The 15,969-nt window shown below is 38.7% G+C and overlaps 1 protein-coding gene across 1 annotated transcript; it reads right to left on the bottom strand.

The window, feature by feature from the left end:
* Positions 1-1,736: 1,736 nt before the first annotated feature.
* On the bottom strand, positions 1,737-15,673 carry LOC6038494 (BTB/POZ domain-containing protein KCTD5). Its single transcript, XM_038248321.1, has 3 exons — positions 15,121-15,673; positions 2,781-3,032; positions 1,737-2,721 (listed from the first exon to the last, which is right to left on the bottom strand). The coding sequence occupies exons 1-3, from the start codon at positions 15,352-15,354 to the stop codon at positions 2,527-2,529; spliced, it is 681 nt and encodes a 226-aa protein (XP_038104249.1). The 5' UTR covers positions 15,355-15,673; the 3' UTR covers positions 1,737-2,526.
* Positions 15,674-15,969: the final 296 nt, after the last annotated feature.

The raw sequence follows: 15,969 nt of genomic DNA, 5'->3' as shown, positions 1-15,969 counted from the left end.
AAACCATCCACATTAACGACCCCGGGTCTTTTGTGGTCTCTATTGCAAGTTTCTGCTCGAACCTAGGAGTCCGAAGGCTTGAATGGGGAGAGCACCCAAACCTCTTTTACTCCAAGGAACCTTCCACCCCAGTGTTTGAACTGACGACCTTTGGATTGCGAGTCCAACCGCCGCCAGCGATTCCACCGGAGTAGGCTTGGTTTGGCGTGTTGTTTGTACTTATGGCATGGAGACGACTCCTACACCTGGAATGACTTAACGGCCGGGACCGACATTTTACTTCCTCATCCGCTGGAAGGTTGCAGCAGATGGGAATCGAACCCAGAATCATCCGCTTACAACGCGGACAGCGTAACCATTCGGCCACGCACTGCCACAACAATAATAAATAATAAATATAGTAAATAGAATAAATATAATAAATATGATAAATATAATAAATATAATCAAGATGATTCCAGGAAGCTGTAAAAAATAGCAGTAATTTAAAATATAAATGCTTCGGATGGTACCCATACTGTCTTAGAAAGTTTCGTTAATTTAGGCAATTTAATCATCAACTTAAATCGCCTCTTACTCAGTTTAGTCACGAAATATCTTGATGAAACTTTCAGGAGTGATTGAAAATCATCTTACTAGTAGATTTTAGTAATTTCCTGCCTTCCTGAGAAAGGCAAAAAAGGTATATGTTTGTTGCGGCTCCAGGCAACGGTTTTTGGCAAAGTGGTCGGTGAGTGGTCAACTGGATTTTTGGGACCACTCATCAGACGAGATTAAGCACGCGAAGATTCACTTCTCTAAACAAAACTTTCTCTATTCCCGACCTACATATATACAAGATTACGTGCTGGTTCTTCGCGATCTTCCTTGACACACGTACAGATATTTTGAGCACAGACCAAACACTCAATCAAGTATAACTGAAAAACATTTTTATTAAAAGCTAAACAAGCAAAAAGATGCAAAAAATGTTTATCTTTTTAGTTTAGTTTACAAAAACTACTCAAATGTATTTTAACTGTAAAAATAATTAGTTTGAGTGTTTGGTCTGTGCCCAAAATATCTGTACATGTGGTAAGCCCCGCGCACTTTTCTGCTTTCTTCTTCCCGAACGTTCGGTCGTTTTCGCGCGAACTCGTCGTCACGCGCCGTTGTTTTCGGCTGTCAAAGTTGGCAGCACCGTCCTGTCAGCGCTGCAGGGGTGGGGTCACGCACACTGGTGGTACGTTCGTTTGAGGGCTAGTTCCGCACTCAGAGCTGCCAAAGTGTTTTTTTTTCTGAAGAAATTTCGCGCGAGTATCGCCCCCATCTTTGAACTGAATCCCTAGTGACGCACTAGATTTTTTTTTTCAGTTCCATGCGAGTTCCGGAGCCGGGTTCGGACGTGTAGTGGTTGGTAGTCTTTCACCCCAGCGGGCCTGGGTTCAATCCCAGACGGACCCGGTGCCATTTTTCGAGACGAGAGTTGTCTTCTCAATATATTTTTTTGCAATAAAATGAATAAAAGTGAACAAAAGTGGGTAATAATCGTGTTTTTACCGTTGTACATACAAATTGAAATAGGGCTTTAGGATTAAGTTTAGGACCCTATTGAAACTTTATTATAAATTTGTTGATGAAAGTGTTCTAAAGTACATGCCAAGAGTTTTTTTATTCTTCAAGGAAGTTCTTTTCGTTCTTGGCAAGGCAACTCGAAACAATTGTGTATTTAAATTATATTTCTCTTTCATTTTAAATTTTTCTGTTTTACAACAACTAGTGTAGTCTGTGTGTTTGTTTTTTTCTTCATCGTAACCGTAAATTATTCATCTCGCTTTAATACGCGCCTTTACTGCTGCTGTTTGATGTCATTTTTATTTTTTGTTTTCAAAATTCTACACACACGGGGTGCTTCTGCTGCTGCTGCTACATATTTTAGCCATTACAGTTAGACAAAAAAGGGTTCTACTTTTCTGCAAAGTCGCTCGGTTAAGTTTGTCGTCAAAAACACAACGGAATTATATAAAGTTAGACGGAAGAGGGAGGGGTTCTATGATACTGTTTCCGGTCGTATCTTGTTCAAGGGGGGGGGGGGGTTACAGCGTGGCGATTGAAATGTTGAGGAGTGTTTGTTTTACATGCTAACAGTTATCAGGGGTCTTTTTTTCATTACGCGGGCGTTCGATTCCGATTTAGGTTTAAAGTTTTCCACGCCATTCGAGGAGCCTCTCTCGTCTCGTTTTCAACATGAGTTGGATAATGATAATTCTTTCTCTTTGTCAAGTGCTCGGTGGGTAAACGATTTCTTTTTTCTTGTTTTTTCTTACCATTTTGTTACCACGCAAACAAAATATGAAACGGTTAGAAATGGGTTTCCCCAAGTGCCGAACTTTCTATCGAAAACGCACAATTATTGAACGTCGCTGCTTTCCTATAGCCTTAAGAACGAAACGAAAATATGCGCGAATGTCCCTCCTCTCTCATCGATCTATCTCGGTAGTTAATAAATTTTAATCATAATAAGTAGTTAGTGTGTGTTCATCCCCTTTACATGCGGGAACCCTTCTGCTGCAGAACCTTGGCCCGATCGTTGGACTCGTTCTCGCGGCCAATCAGCGTGTTGGCACACTCTTTCGAGACCACGCACAGAAACTCGGCGTTCTCCTCCGCACCGTAATTGTACGACGTGCCAATGTTAATTAATTGCTCGAAGCGCCACCCATCCGACATTGTCGAAACCATCTGTGGGAAAGAGAAAGAGGTTTAGCAAATTAAAAATTTACTACCCGTGACCATCTCACCTGTGTGAGTTCGTTCTCCTGGCACTGCAGGACGCGGTACACGCGCTTCTTGTCCGCCGCCGGTCGTTGCTCCCGCCGCGCGATGCTGTCCTTAAGCAACCCGATCAGGTGCGTCACGTTGTAGAATTCAGCCTCCTCTAGAATTCCCTCCTCGGAGAATCCGTCCAGCACGAGCTTGCCGTGGCGCAGGTAGTTTAGCACCGGCGCAAAGTAGCGCGGGTCGCGGTCGATCAGGTACGCGCCCGTCTCGTCCTGGGTAGGAAATTTGAAAAATTGTTAATTGAGACGAAGGTTTTTAATAACGAAAAATGTGTCAAAGTTCTTTGCCATACTGGTCATGTGCAACATACTGCATCTTTCTTAGGTTAACTCGACGATTTCGGCATCATTACATACACTTTCTGTTATTGATAGAATACTGAATAGTACAACGAGTAAAAAACAAGATTAAAAACCATTTCTGATATTTTTTATTCATTTTATGCAAAAAATAAATTATAATGACAAGACAACATTTATGATGGATCAACTTATGGCCCCTTTGGAACGAGCTGTCAAGTGTGACCTTTTCTGTAAAAAAATCCATTTTAGATCCTTTGCGGTTGTACAAAGGGTCAGTGTACTAAAAAAAGCTTTATCATTGTTAACAAAAATAACACAAATGGAGCCTAACATTTCAAAAGGGCACAACACTTTTGTAAACAATAGTGTATCCCTTTCACTCGTCTGACAGTTTGCATAAAGTGTGAGAGGGATACACTCTTGTTTGCAAAACACACACACACACACTCCCAAACGTAAAGTGTAAGAGGGATACACTCTTGTTTGCAAAACACACACACACACACACACTCCCAAACGTGTGTGTTGATAGTGTGCGTGAGCACCGTGTAAAAAGTGACAGTTCATCACTTTTTAGTTTAACTTTGTCAAACCAACGGGGCACACGAGCGTCAAACGAAAAAGTGACCAACCACCGGGGGTTGGCTGTAATCGTTTTTTTGCGGGCAGCTGTCAGTTTTGGCGCGTTTTGAAAAAAGAACAGGTTGAAGAGTCCGTTTTTTCATTCCACAATCCACGAGCAGACCGGGAAGTTGCTGTTAAAATTCGCGGCCAGGAATAGAGTTTGCTTCTGTCACGTTTCCTCGAAGTCTCAACCATGAACTTTAGCAGTAAGTATTTTTGGTAAATTCTTTATTTTGAAATGTTTCTCATTCGACCCTCTCACAGCCGGTTCCGGCGCGTTCAACCCGCGCTCGGCACGTGGCGCCAACGACGAGCACAAATCGGAGGGCGTTCTTCCGGTGATGCTGCGTCACATCCAGGAGTCGCCTGAGGAGGGCATCGAGCTGTTCGGCTACCAGTACGCAACGGTGACGTTCGTAGCAATAGTCCGGCAAATCGTCCAAACCCCGACGAAGGTCACGTACCGGATGGAGGACCACACTGCCCAGCTCGATGCGCATCGCTGGATTGATGAAGAGCATCCGGACCAGAACGACATTCCGGTGGTCCGTATCAACAGTTACGCGCGGGTGGTTGGCTCCGTGCGCAACGAGGGCAAGGGCAGTGACAGAGTGAAGGCGGTTATGATCTTCAAGATCTCGCAGGTCGATTCGCCGAATGAGATCACGACGCACCTGCTGGAGGTGTTGAACGCCCGGTATAAAGGAGAAGAGTATGCAAAGAAAGCCGGAATCAGCGGAATCGGTGGCTCCAGAGAAGAAATCGCCGAAGCAAACTCGATGGGGCTGTCCAGAGCGCAGATGGTCGTTTACAAGGCCATCAAACATCACATATCGGACATTGGGATCAGCCGAGAGGAGCTGCAGGCCAAATTCCCGCACATTAGCCCGACGGAGATGACGTGAGTAACCGGGGTTGAATGCTCTGGAGTTGGTGGCGATTGCTGAATATTCGATTCTTTCTTTTTCAACAGGAGAATAATCGATGAGATGATTCAGGAGGGCCTCGTTTACACCAGCGCGGACGTCGATCACTTCCTGTGCGTTACGTAAAGCGCCAAAGGTACTTTCTCTTATGATTTATACCAGAAACTATGTCACATTAAAATCGGTAGCGGTATGAAGTTTGGAGTCTTCTAATTTTTCCACAATAATGGAACCGTGGTGTAGAGGTAAACGTGGTTGCCTCTCACCCAGAGGCCCGGTGGCTTTAGACAAGATAAGGTATTCGTACCGAAGTAAATGTTGGTCCCGGTCTAGCCTAGAGGGTTAGGTCGTTAGCTCAATCCAGGTGTATGAGTCGTCTCCTGGGTCTTGCCTCGGTGGAGTCGCTGGTAGGTAGTTGGACTCACAATCCAAAGGTCGTCAGTTCGAATCACGGCGTGGATGGAAGCTTAGGTGTAAAAGAGGTTTGCAATTGCCTCAACAATCAAGCCTTCGGACACCTAGTTTCAAGTAGGAATCTCGCAATCGAGAACGCCAAGGCAATGCTGTAGAGCGAATAATTTGATCTTTTGATTTTTGATCGTAATATTTCGATAATTTCTCGACACACGATCGAGATTTCTCGATCGTAATATTACAAATCTCAATATGTTTTAATAAATTAAAGTATTGAAAAATTTCCAAAATTACCAAATCTAAGCTTAAAAAAATTCTTAATTTAAAAATTTCAAGAATATTCAAAAATTTCCAATTCTTTAAAAAATTCAAAAATTAAAAAAAATCCAGAACTAAAAAAAATAAAAAATTATACAAAAATTTAAAAATATATAAAAAATGTACGTTTTTTTCATTTTAGTTTTTCATTTTTTTTAAACAATTCAAAATAAATATTAAAGGTTTTAAAAATTTCGAAAAAGTTCAAAAAAATTAAAAATTGCAAAAAATTAAAAAAATTCAAAAATTTCACTAATTTCAAAAATTTCAAAAATTTCTAAAATTTCAAAAATTTAAAAATGTTCAAAAGTTTCAAAAATTTCAAAAAATTTCAAAAATTTCAAAAATTTCAAAAAATTTCAAAAATTTCAAAAAATTTCAAAAATTTCAAAATTTTCAAAAATTTCAAAAATTTCAAAAATTTCAAAAATTTCAAAAATTTCAAAAATTTCAAAAATTTCAAAAATTTCAAAAATTTCAAAAATTTCAAAAATTTCAAAAATTTCAAAAATTTCAAAAATTTCAAAAATTTCAAAAATTTCAAAAATTTCAAAAATTTCAAAAATTTCAAAAATTTCAAAAATTTCAAAATTTCAAAATTTCAAAATTTCAAAATTTCAAAATTTCAAAATTTCAAAAATTTCAAAATTTCAAAAATTTTAAAAATTTCAAAATTTCAAAAATTTCAAAAATTTCAAAAATTTCAAAAATTTCAAAATTTCAAAAATTTCAAAAATTTCAAAAATTTCAAAATTTTCAAAAATTTCAAAAATTTCAAAAATTTCAAAAATTTCAAAAATTTCAAAAATTTCAAAAATTTCAAAAATTTCAAAAATTTCAAAAATTTTAAAAATTTTAAAATTTTAAAAATTTCAAAAATTTCAAAAATTTCAAAAATTTCAAAAATTTCAAAAATTTCAAAAATTTCAAAAATTTCAAAAATTTCAAAAATTTCAAAATTTCAAAAATTTCAAAAATTTCAAAAATTTCAAAAATTTCAAAATTTCAAAATTTCAAAATTTCAAAAATTTCAAAATTTCAAAATTTCAAAATTTCAAAAATTTCAAAATTTCAAAAATTTCAAAAATTTCAAAAATTTCAAAAATTTCAAAAATTTCAAAAATTTCAAAAATTTCAAAAATTTCAAAAATTTCAAAAATTTCAAAAATTTCAAAAATTTCAAAAATTTCAAAAATTTCAAAAATTTCAAAAAATTTCAAAAATTTCAAAAATTTCAAAAATTTCAAAAATTTCAAAAATTTCAAAAATTTCAAAAATTTCAAAAATTTCAAAAATTTCAAAAATTTCAAAAATTTCAAAAATTTCAAAAAATTTAAAAATTTCAAAAATTTCAAAAATTTCAAAAATTTTAAAAATTTCAAAAATTTTAAAATTTCAAAAATTTCAAAAATTTCAAAAATTTCAAAAATTTTAAAAATTTCAAAAATTTTAAAAATTTCAAAAATTTCAAAAATATAGTTTTTAAAAATTTCAAAAATTTATAAAAAAATTAAAATTTTAAAAATTTAAAAAATTTCAAAAATTTAAAATTTATTTAAAAATTTTAAAAATTTTATAAATTTCAAAAATTTTCTGAAATTTTAAAAATTTTAAAAATTCGAAAATTTCAACAATCCAATCCAAAAAAAATTAAAATATTTCAAAATATTTCAAAAAATTAAAAAAAAATTATTTCGCGATGGCAAATTTCAAAAATTTGAAAATTTTAAAAAAATTAAATTTAATTCAAAATTTTCAATTTTTTTTTAAATCCCGCGGGAAACCTTTGTATCCACAGCACTGCCCATGTTCGCATAAATGTCCCGTATGCAAAAACAGTAAGCTGACAAAACGCAAGAAAAGTTTGTAAAACACCTAATATAAGCAAGGTACTTTACTGAAAAACAGTGGAAAAATTCTGTTTCAAAATTAAAATCGTCAAAGCGGTGATCGAGCTTTTGATATCGAGAAGATCGACAGCCAGATGAGTCGGCTGTACTTCGTGAATTTTTTGGACGGAGTACGTTTCATTTAAAATCTGTCTGGCTTATTTTGAAAACAAGAAACTAGATTAACAGTTCATATTTTACAAGTCGTGAATTGAAAAAGAGGCGACGTTCAACAGATCAACGAATCTAGTGGAAATTTTGACAAATCAGAATAGTTTGTATGCTACTTGAATGAAAATCACCGATTCTGATAGAATGGAGCACCCGCAGTCGAGCAGTTTTTGACAGTTCGCTCCATAAGAAATACATTGTAGAAAAAGCAAAAACTGCTCGAATGGAAGTGCTCCATTACTAACTAATTTTGTCTCAATTTTTTTTTTATTTATAAAATATTGTTTTATTGGTTTTGATTGCTTAAAAACTACTTGACCAAATAGCTTAAACTTCAGTATCTAAGTGAAATTCTAATTCATTAATGTCAATTACATTATTATCCTTGCTAACAAAGATGACAAACTGAATGAACGTTTTGAGCACTTTAACTGATCGTCTAATGGAATACCCGATTCGAGTGGTAGTTTGACAGTTCGCTCCATAAGAAATACATTGCTCACTACCAATCGCGTCGGGTACTCCATTGCTAGAAGTGTTGGTTGCAATAGATGGGTGAGAGAGATGTTTCTGTTTTGGGCGATGCAGCTGCAACGCGCGGGCATGTTGAGATTTTGTGTGGAATGTCCTCTGGCTCGTTGTTGCAGTTGGGGCACATGCAAGAGTCGGTTCGTTGACGAGCAGGTAGAAATGACAGCGCTCGAACGATGTCAGGTGTTTGACCGCAATGTTTCGCCAGATTCGATTCCAGTTTGCTGTTGGGTTCTCCAGCATCACTTTCGGCTTGACGATCTTGTTCAGGTAGTGGGCGTGGAGGAGATTGGCCGAGGGATTCGCTTGGAGTGCTCTGGGGGGGCGGTAAGGGAGGGAGGATCTGGTTATCTCGAATCACACGATCCAGCCTGCACTTTAGTACCTATTCGTGAGAGAAGCTTGTAATCCGTGTTAAGGAGCTAGATAGGGTGATAGGATTTGATGGTTGAACCGGCTCCCTTCTTTTTCATGAGTACTATTGTACCATCGACAAACTCCGGCGGGATGTTGCCGCGCAGGGCCTCATTCAGGATGAGGTTCAAGTGCCTGTGGATGATATCGAAGGTTTTTTCATAGAACTCAAGTGGAATACCGTCACTTCCAGGAGACTTGTTCTTAGCGCTTGACTTGATAACTTGATATATCTCGTCGGTCGTGATATCATCCATACAGGACGCATTCGAAGGGCAAACAGCTGATACAGCCCTGTCACATCCGAATTCGTCTGCGATCTCCGGCTGGTCCTCGGCATACAACTGCCGAAATTAGCCGAACACGTGCTGCTCCATCTCTGCAGAGCTGTTGAGAATGTTTTCGTCTACATCCAGCGCCTCGATCGTCGTACGTTTTCGTTGTCCCTCTCCCAGCTGGAACAGAGAGATCGGCTCTCCAGCTACACGTGTTTCATTGGTGCGGTAAAAGGTGTCCGAGAAGCGTCTCTGGAGAAGCAGCATTTCGCTCTTGATCCGGTTGATTGTGGGGAGCACGGTTCGATCTTGATAGTATGCGTCGTAGGCTGTCCGGAGCTGCGCATAGAGCTCTTGATGTTTTTGATGAAAATCCATGTATTTCTCCCGAGACTTCCACCGGAAGAAGCTACGAATCCTTGGCTCAACGTAGAAGACCCATCACTGGATCCAGGAGGTGTTACAGAGGGTGTAGTTTCATTGACTCGAAGACAGATTAACCGGCCGTCTAGGCTTCTCTCCACGTGTGAGCGTTATCGCTGTTCCTCTCCTCTCTTGATCTACGTTGCACACCAGGTTGAATCCGGGAATAGCCAGCTGATCGTTCTCCACTTCTTGTAGAAATACGGAAGTTGTTGAGTGCGTTGAGTTTGGTTAAATAACTAAATGCAAAGTATAAAAAGTAGATATTTATAGTAAAAATCCTAAATTCTACAAAAACTATTTTTTTTGGAAACCCGCATCCTAACCTGACACCTACATTAAGATAGGAAAAAATCACATATGTAGCAGTTCATTGGACAAATGTGATATTCCCACTATCGGAGAACCTACTTGTTCTCGATGACAGCTTACCGGCCATCGAATAAGCCCTGAGACTGCGTCAAAGTGGGTTATCGTGCATGAAGTGGTGTCCATGTGTAAAAATGGAAGCTTCAGCACTATCCAGGTTTTTAAGCGAAGATGGCGTTCGAATGGTGAGCGCCCGAAATGTCAAAATCGTGCAGTAGCACCAACATTAGAAAAAAATATGGCTGTCATGTCATGGCACACTTGTTTCGTAATGTTGGTACCACTGCGTGATTTTGACATTTCGGGCGTTCACCATTTGAACGCCATCATCGCTTAAAAATCTGGATATGGTATTTTAATCATTAGTGGACCCCCTAGTAGATCCGACGCGCATTTTTCACATTTTTTCAATATTTTAAGCACTTTTTCATAACCCTTTGTACTAAACAATTAAATCTGAAGTCTTTTGAACAATTTTGACTATTTGTTTCATCAGAAATTTGTTTTTGAGCAGAAAAATAGCCATTTGAAAAAAAACTGCCTGTTATGGACCCCCTTTTCCTATAGTGGACCCGGGTCCATAATACGATTGTGGACCCGCGGGTCCACTATAGGAAAACTGTTATTTTTATACCAAATTTAACCGATATTTGGTGGATTTTCCATCATAAACAAATATGTTTTGTTAACAAATTTGGCTCAAAACAACAAAAAACCTAACAGACATTTAAACACATTTATTTCCGAAAAAATCAAAGAAAACGTTTCAAAAACAACTGTAAACATTAAACTGATTAAAGTAAGTAATTTTGATGCACATTTTTCCATATTAATTCCAAAAATAGTTGACCAAAACAAAACAATAAATTTGGTTATAGTTGCTGATAGAACTACGCATGTTTATTTTCAAAAAAAAAAAAAAAATGTTATTGATTTATTATTATAAAATATCAATTCAAACTTTAATTATGATGCTTCAGTTAAATACAATTAACTATAGTTTTTTTTAATTATTTATAAAGCATTTTTCATACTTTTAACATGAAAACAGCTATATCTATACTCATAATTGAAAAAATATGCAATAAGGTTGATTACAACAATAATTTATTGTATGTTTACGAAAAACTTTTGCTTAAATACACAGTTTTCTTCATTTTTTAAGGTTAAATTTGAAGGGGTCAACTTTTGGAAAAGTAAGGATTTTCGTTGTCCTCTATTGGACCCCCCTAATTTTTGCTTAAAAATGAGCAGCTCTTCGCTTTATTTTAGTAAAGTTCCTTAAACTTGCATTATTTCGACTTACTGAAGTTAAATAATCAGTCAAAACATGATTGAAAAGTTAATTCAATCATAAAATAAAAAAAATGCTGTTTTGTTGTGAAAATGCTAGGAGAAATATGCCCATTTTAATCCTAATAAGCGGTCGTATTTGAATGATTCTGGATAATCTCGAGTGTTCCTTGAAATTTACTAAAACCAAGTACACCAACGAGTAGAGCAACTTTTTGTGAACAGTTCTGTTTATTTTCACTTTTATTAGAAGTTATGCTTTTTCGTTTACAAGCATTTAAAAAAATATTTCCCAAATGCATTCTAATCAGTCGAGTGCATTTTTTATCGAGGTTTTTAAGCGAAGATGGCGTTCGAATGGTGAACGCCCGAAATGTCAAAATCACGCAGTGGTACCAACATTACGGAACAAGTGTGCCATGGCATGACAGTCACATTTTTTTCTAATGTTGGTGCTACTGCGCGATTTTGACATTTCGGGCGTTCACCATTCGAACGCCATCTTCGCTTAAAAACCAGGATTTTCAGCTAAGTTCTTTTTTTCTTCCAGCGCACTTTTGGGTCTGCTTAGTGCTGCCAAAATTGATGGAATTTTAAGCGAACACTCACGAAAAGTAGCATTTATAGCAAAAGATTCCTGGCAGCACTTGCTTACTCCAACAGGCGCTGCACCAGCATGTTGGTGGTGTTGGTGGCCACTAGTGTGGTTCAGGGTCCCTTGGAAAAGCAAAAATGTCAGCTAGACCGTTGCATTGTTGATAAAATCATTGTTCTATGTCTCCTGAAGCTCCCCTGAAATTTTCAGCAAATTTGGTTCAGGTTTCGTCACAGCTCTTTAGCATTTAAGTTTATGGTATTTGCATGGAAATCTTCAGTTTTAGTTTGTAATGCAAAATCTTCTACCGACAAAAATTCTGAAACTTCAGATATATATCAAAAATAATAGGGAACAGTTTTGTTGACACTATTATCTGAGCAAATTGAAACTTAGTTATAGTGGATTAAGTGAAGGTATCAGTTATGTTTGCAAGGGCCTCTTTCTTCAAATTTCTTTGATAGCTCCTTTGATCGATGGCAAATCGTTTGACAACTTGTTTGTTGTTGATGTCAGAAGAAAAAAAAATGGAACGGCGGTTTCAACTTCAGTGGAACATTAATCCGTTTTCTTCGTCTTTTCAGGTTAAATTTGAATAAGCTTTTGGCCAGCGAAGTTCATGACTTGGACCCGATCTCAGAACAAGACCGTTCAAGGATTTTTTCAACTTATTCAGGGCTTCTGTTAGTGTGGGAGTTGATGTGTTCCGTGGTGGTTTATTGAGGTGCTGACAGACGTTCGCGCTCCGCGATGTACAGCGACGGCTCTACTCTGCCGTTTCCACTTTGGGAGGAAAGCTGGGGAGGTCTATTGGTTGATTGGTGGCTTGTAGTTGCACCTGCAATCTTCATCACCAGTGCAGCGTTTCTTCCACATGTGGGATGCATTCTTTAGTGCCGAATATTCTAAGGAAAGCCGACAGACGTTACATCCTTTAAACCGGGCATACCGAGAAGGCCTCATTAGCGATGGAGGACAGCAGACTAAGTTGTCATCATAATGGCTATGGCGCGGAGGAGGTCATTATCTGATGCCGCACAGGACTTACACTGACTACGCTGACCACTTATGAGACCATCATTACCACTTATAAGGGCAAACATCGCGGCGGTGAGGCAATCAAACGTCTTTTGAAATCTCGCCATCACCCGGAATTCGACTGACGACCTTTGGTTGCGATCCAACTGCCAAATCGACGCTATCCAGGCAGATTTGTTTCCCAAGGACTCCTCACCTGAGCTGGCTTACGACCTAAATTGGGTTTGGCAGGACCGTTTACTTTCCCATCCGCGGAAGGCGTGATCAACAATCTCGTCTCGAAAAATACCATCGGGTCGACTAGGACTTAATCCAGGCCAAAGGCTTATCATTACACACGGACCCCTTGCGATTACCCACAATCTATCCAAATCTGGTCAATCTTTTTATCCAGGGGTCAGTGGACAGTTCGCTCGTTACTTTGTGGGTGGAACCAGATGATTAAGTTAGTGTGGTGCATCGGTTTGGTCAGCGTAGTCATGTAATCTGTGCGGCATCCTCCGCGCCATAGCCATGGATGACAACCTCATCTGCTGAAACCATCGCTATTGAGGCCCCATCTCAGCATGCCCGGTTTAGAAAAGATGTAACGTCTGTCGGCTTTCCTTAGAATATTCGGCACTAAAGGTGCATCACATGTGGAAGAAACGCTGCACCGGTGACGAAGATTGCAGGTGCAACTAAACCACAATCAACCAATAGACCTCCCCAGCTTTCCCCCTCCGGTAAAGGAAGCAGCAAATAGGCTGCCCATACATCGCGGAGCTGAACGTCAGTCAACTCATGTCAAAACCACCAGAAGTTCACATCAACTCCCACACTAAATAGAAGCCCTGAATAAGTTGCTGAAAAATCCTTGAATCATCTTGTCTTGAGATCGGGTCCAAGTCATGATCTTCGCTGGCCAAAAGCTTATCTTCAAATTTAACCTGAAAAGACGAAGAAAACGGATTAATTTGTTCCACTGAAGTTGAAACCGCCGTTCCATTTTGTTTCTTCTGACATCAACAACAAACAAGTCGTCAAACGATTTGCCATCGATCAAAGTGAGCCATCAGGTGAAAATTTGGCGAAAGAGGCCTTTTGCAAAACACAACTTCGACACCTTCCTTAGTCCCTTATAACTAAGATCAGTTCTGCTCAGATTAAGTTGAAGTGTTCTACAAAATTGTTCCTATATTATTTTGATATATATCTGAAGTTTCAGAATTTTTAATTCGGTAGAAGATTTTTGCATTAAGAAAATTAAAAACTTGAAGATTTCCCATGCAAATACCATGCAAACTTAAATGCTAAAGAGCTGTGACGAAACCTGAACCAAATATGCTGAAAATTTCAGGGGAGCTTCAGGAGACATAGAACAATGATTTTATCAACAATGCAACGGTCTAGCTGACATTTTTGCATTTCCAAGGGGCCCTGAACCACACTAGTGGCCACCCTTTGTTCTTTATTTGCCTTCGCTCCTCGCTCGGTTTTCTTCAGCCTTCGATTAGAATCGGTATTCAAAATTGAAACGTCAAAAGACTTAGTGCGTTTGTTTTTTTGTTGGTGCTTGCTAATTATTTACATTTTTCGGGATTATTTTTCAAGTGAGTGACTAAGTAATGGTCAAAAGAATATGTTGCCGGTAGTTGGAAGCAATTTTATATCTTAAGCGCTTTGAAATCGTTAGCGCAAGTGAAAAGATATTGATGGCGACTTTCGTTAAGCAGTTAACCTCTGATCTTGCGTGTGGATGTGTGCCACCAAAATGATGAGAAATGTTCTCGCAAAATAGAAATTATGATCAAAAGTGCATTAAATTTGATCTTTTTGTCAGTAAGTGGCATAAATTTGCGTGCTTACTCAAGGCGGTGCTGCTGCTGGTAAGCTTATAGCCTGAATTTTTGGAGCTTTAATCATCAAACGACATTGTTTGATTAGAGCTTATAATGGCTCAATCGGCATCAGGATCTATTGTTTTCGTCTTGATGGATGTTGATGATCTCCTGGTGGTCTTGTTGGAAAGTCTTCCTTCCTTCCTTCACGCGTTGCGGTGTGGTTGGTTGGTCATCTCTCCGTCCATTCCCCACGCACCCACCGCTAGTTGTTGTAGTGAGGGGAGCGGCATGTGTGTGTGTGTGTGTGTGTGGTAATTAATTACTGTGTATCTGATGCTCCCAGAGGGAGCAGGGGGTTCAAGTTGCCACCGAAATTCGGTGGCGAAGTGACCTGGCGGGATTCGATCCCTGATCGTCTGCTTGAAAGGCAGATCGCTTAACCATTCGGCTAAGTACCCGGACTCATAAAGTGTTTTGTTTAATGTAAATATTATCGTAAATTTAAAATTTTCCTTTAAATTTCAAAACTGAAAAATCATTAAACTGTTGTCATAAAATGTACTTTTCAGATGACAATTTCTAGAGCTCTGCTCTGTAGAACTGCAACTGTACTTATCTTTTGATTGCAGAGCAATTTTCCTGGGAAATTCTGATTTACAAAAGAAGAATCAATTTATGCAGAGAGAGAGAGAGAGCACAACAGCGCAGCATGATGTGAAATAATTCAGCGACTGTGTGTTGTTATGCAAGAATTATTAACTCGCTGGCTTCCTTCCAGTTGATTGCAGTGGCATGCATCGCACCCCCATGCTAAAGCTCATCAATAATTTGCCACATATCGGAAATCAATCGTACTTCCGTTTTGTCCCTCTTTATCCCCCTTCGAGCAACTTACCCGATCCGAGATGAGATCGCTGTCCTCCTGGATGAGCCGCGACAGGAACGAGTTCGGGTCCCGGGAAGTCGTCTTGGTCGTGAGGAAGCAGGTGCCGCCAACGTTCAGCTTGATCCACTGGTCCTTTTTGCCCTGGATCGGATACTGCGACGAGGAGGAACAGGAACCGCCGGAACCGGACGCTGCACCGCCGCCACCGTCGCGATACTGCCCGTTCAGGTTGACCGTGGCCATCTTCTGGGCTATGCTTTGGCGTTCCAGCTTTTCAAGTTGGCCTCGGGATTTCAAAATCGGAGGAGGAGCAGCAGATTCCGCACTTTTTGGCCTGGCTTTGTGAATTGTGTTTTCGGAGTGTGTGGCACCGTTTTTCCGCACGTCTGTCGCACAAATCCGACGCGATTGTCGTCGCTTCAAAGAGGAACTCTTTTAACGCCGATTATTTCAACTTTCCGACCAAAGAAAAAACGCTTAAAAGTCCGAACGGTGAAGAAATTTACGTATTTTCAATTTGCTTGCCTGAAAATTACAAAACAAAACTGTGTCACAGCTGTCAAAGTGTTGTGGATTTCGTTTAGTGCCAACGAACGGGGTTTGGTTTGACGTCGAAATAGTCCACAGGAAAGATGTAATCCACACAAAAAACCGTTGATGATCTGAACACAGTTAATATTAATACAATTGTTCAAACAATAGGTAATTGGGTACTAAAGCCCTATGTCAATTTTGATGTACAACGATAAAAAACCATTTCTGATTGCTTTTTTTCATTTTAAAGCAAAAAAAAAATTTTCGAGACAACATTTTTTCGATGGATCAACTATGGTCCCCTTGGAACGAGCTGTCAAGTAG

The sequence above is a fragment of the Culex quinquefasciatus genome, chromosome 1 (genome assembly GCF_015732765.1).
Source record: "Culex quinquefasciatus strain JHB chromosome 1, VPISU_Cqui_1.0_pri_paternal, whole genome shotgun sequence".
In the NCBI taxonomy this organism is placed as follows: domain Eukaryota; kingdom Metazoa; phylum Arthropoda; class Insecta; order Diptera; family Culicidae; genus Culex; species Culex quinquefasciatus.
This window is presented reverse-complemented; position numbering and strand designations above follow the sequence as displayed.

Bases quoted from the DNA above. Each gene is read 5' to 3' on its own strand.
- LOC6038494 (XM_038248321.1), bottom strand. From the start codon at position 15,354: ATGGCCACGGTCAACCTGAACGGGCAGTATCGCGACGGTGGCGGCGGT. The intron at 3,033-15,120 runs GTAAGTTGCTCG...TTTCCTACCCAG, and splicing joins GCGATCTCATCTCGGATCGG to GACGAGACGGGCGCGTACCT. The intron at 2,722-2,780 runs GTGAGATGGTCA...TCTTTCCCACAG, and splicing joins AGGAGAACGAACTCACACAG to ATGGTTTCGACAATGTCGGA.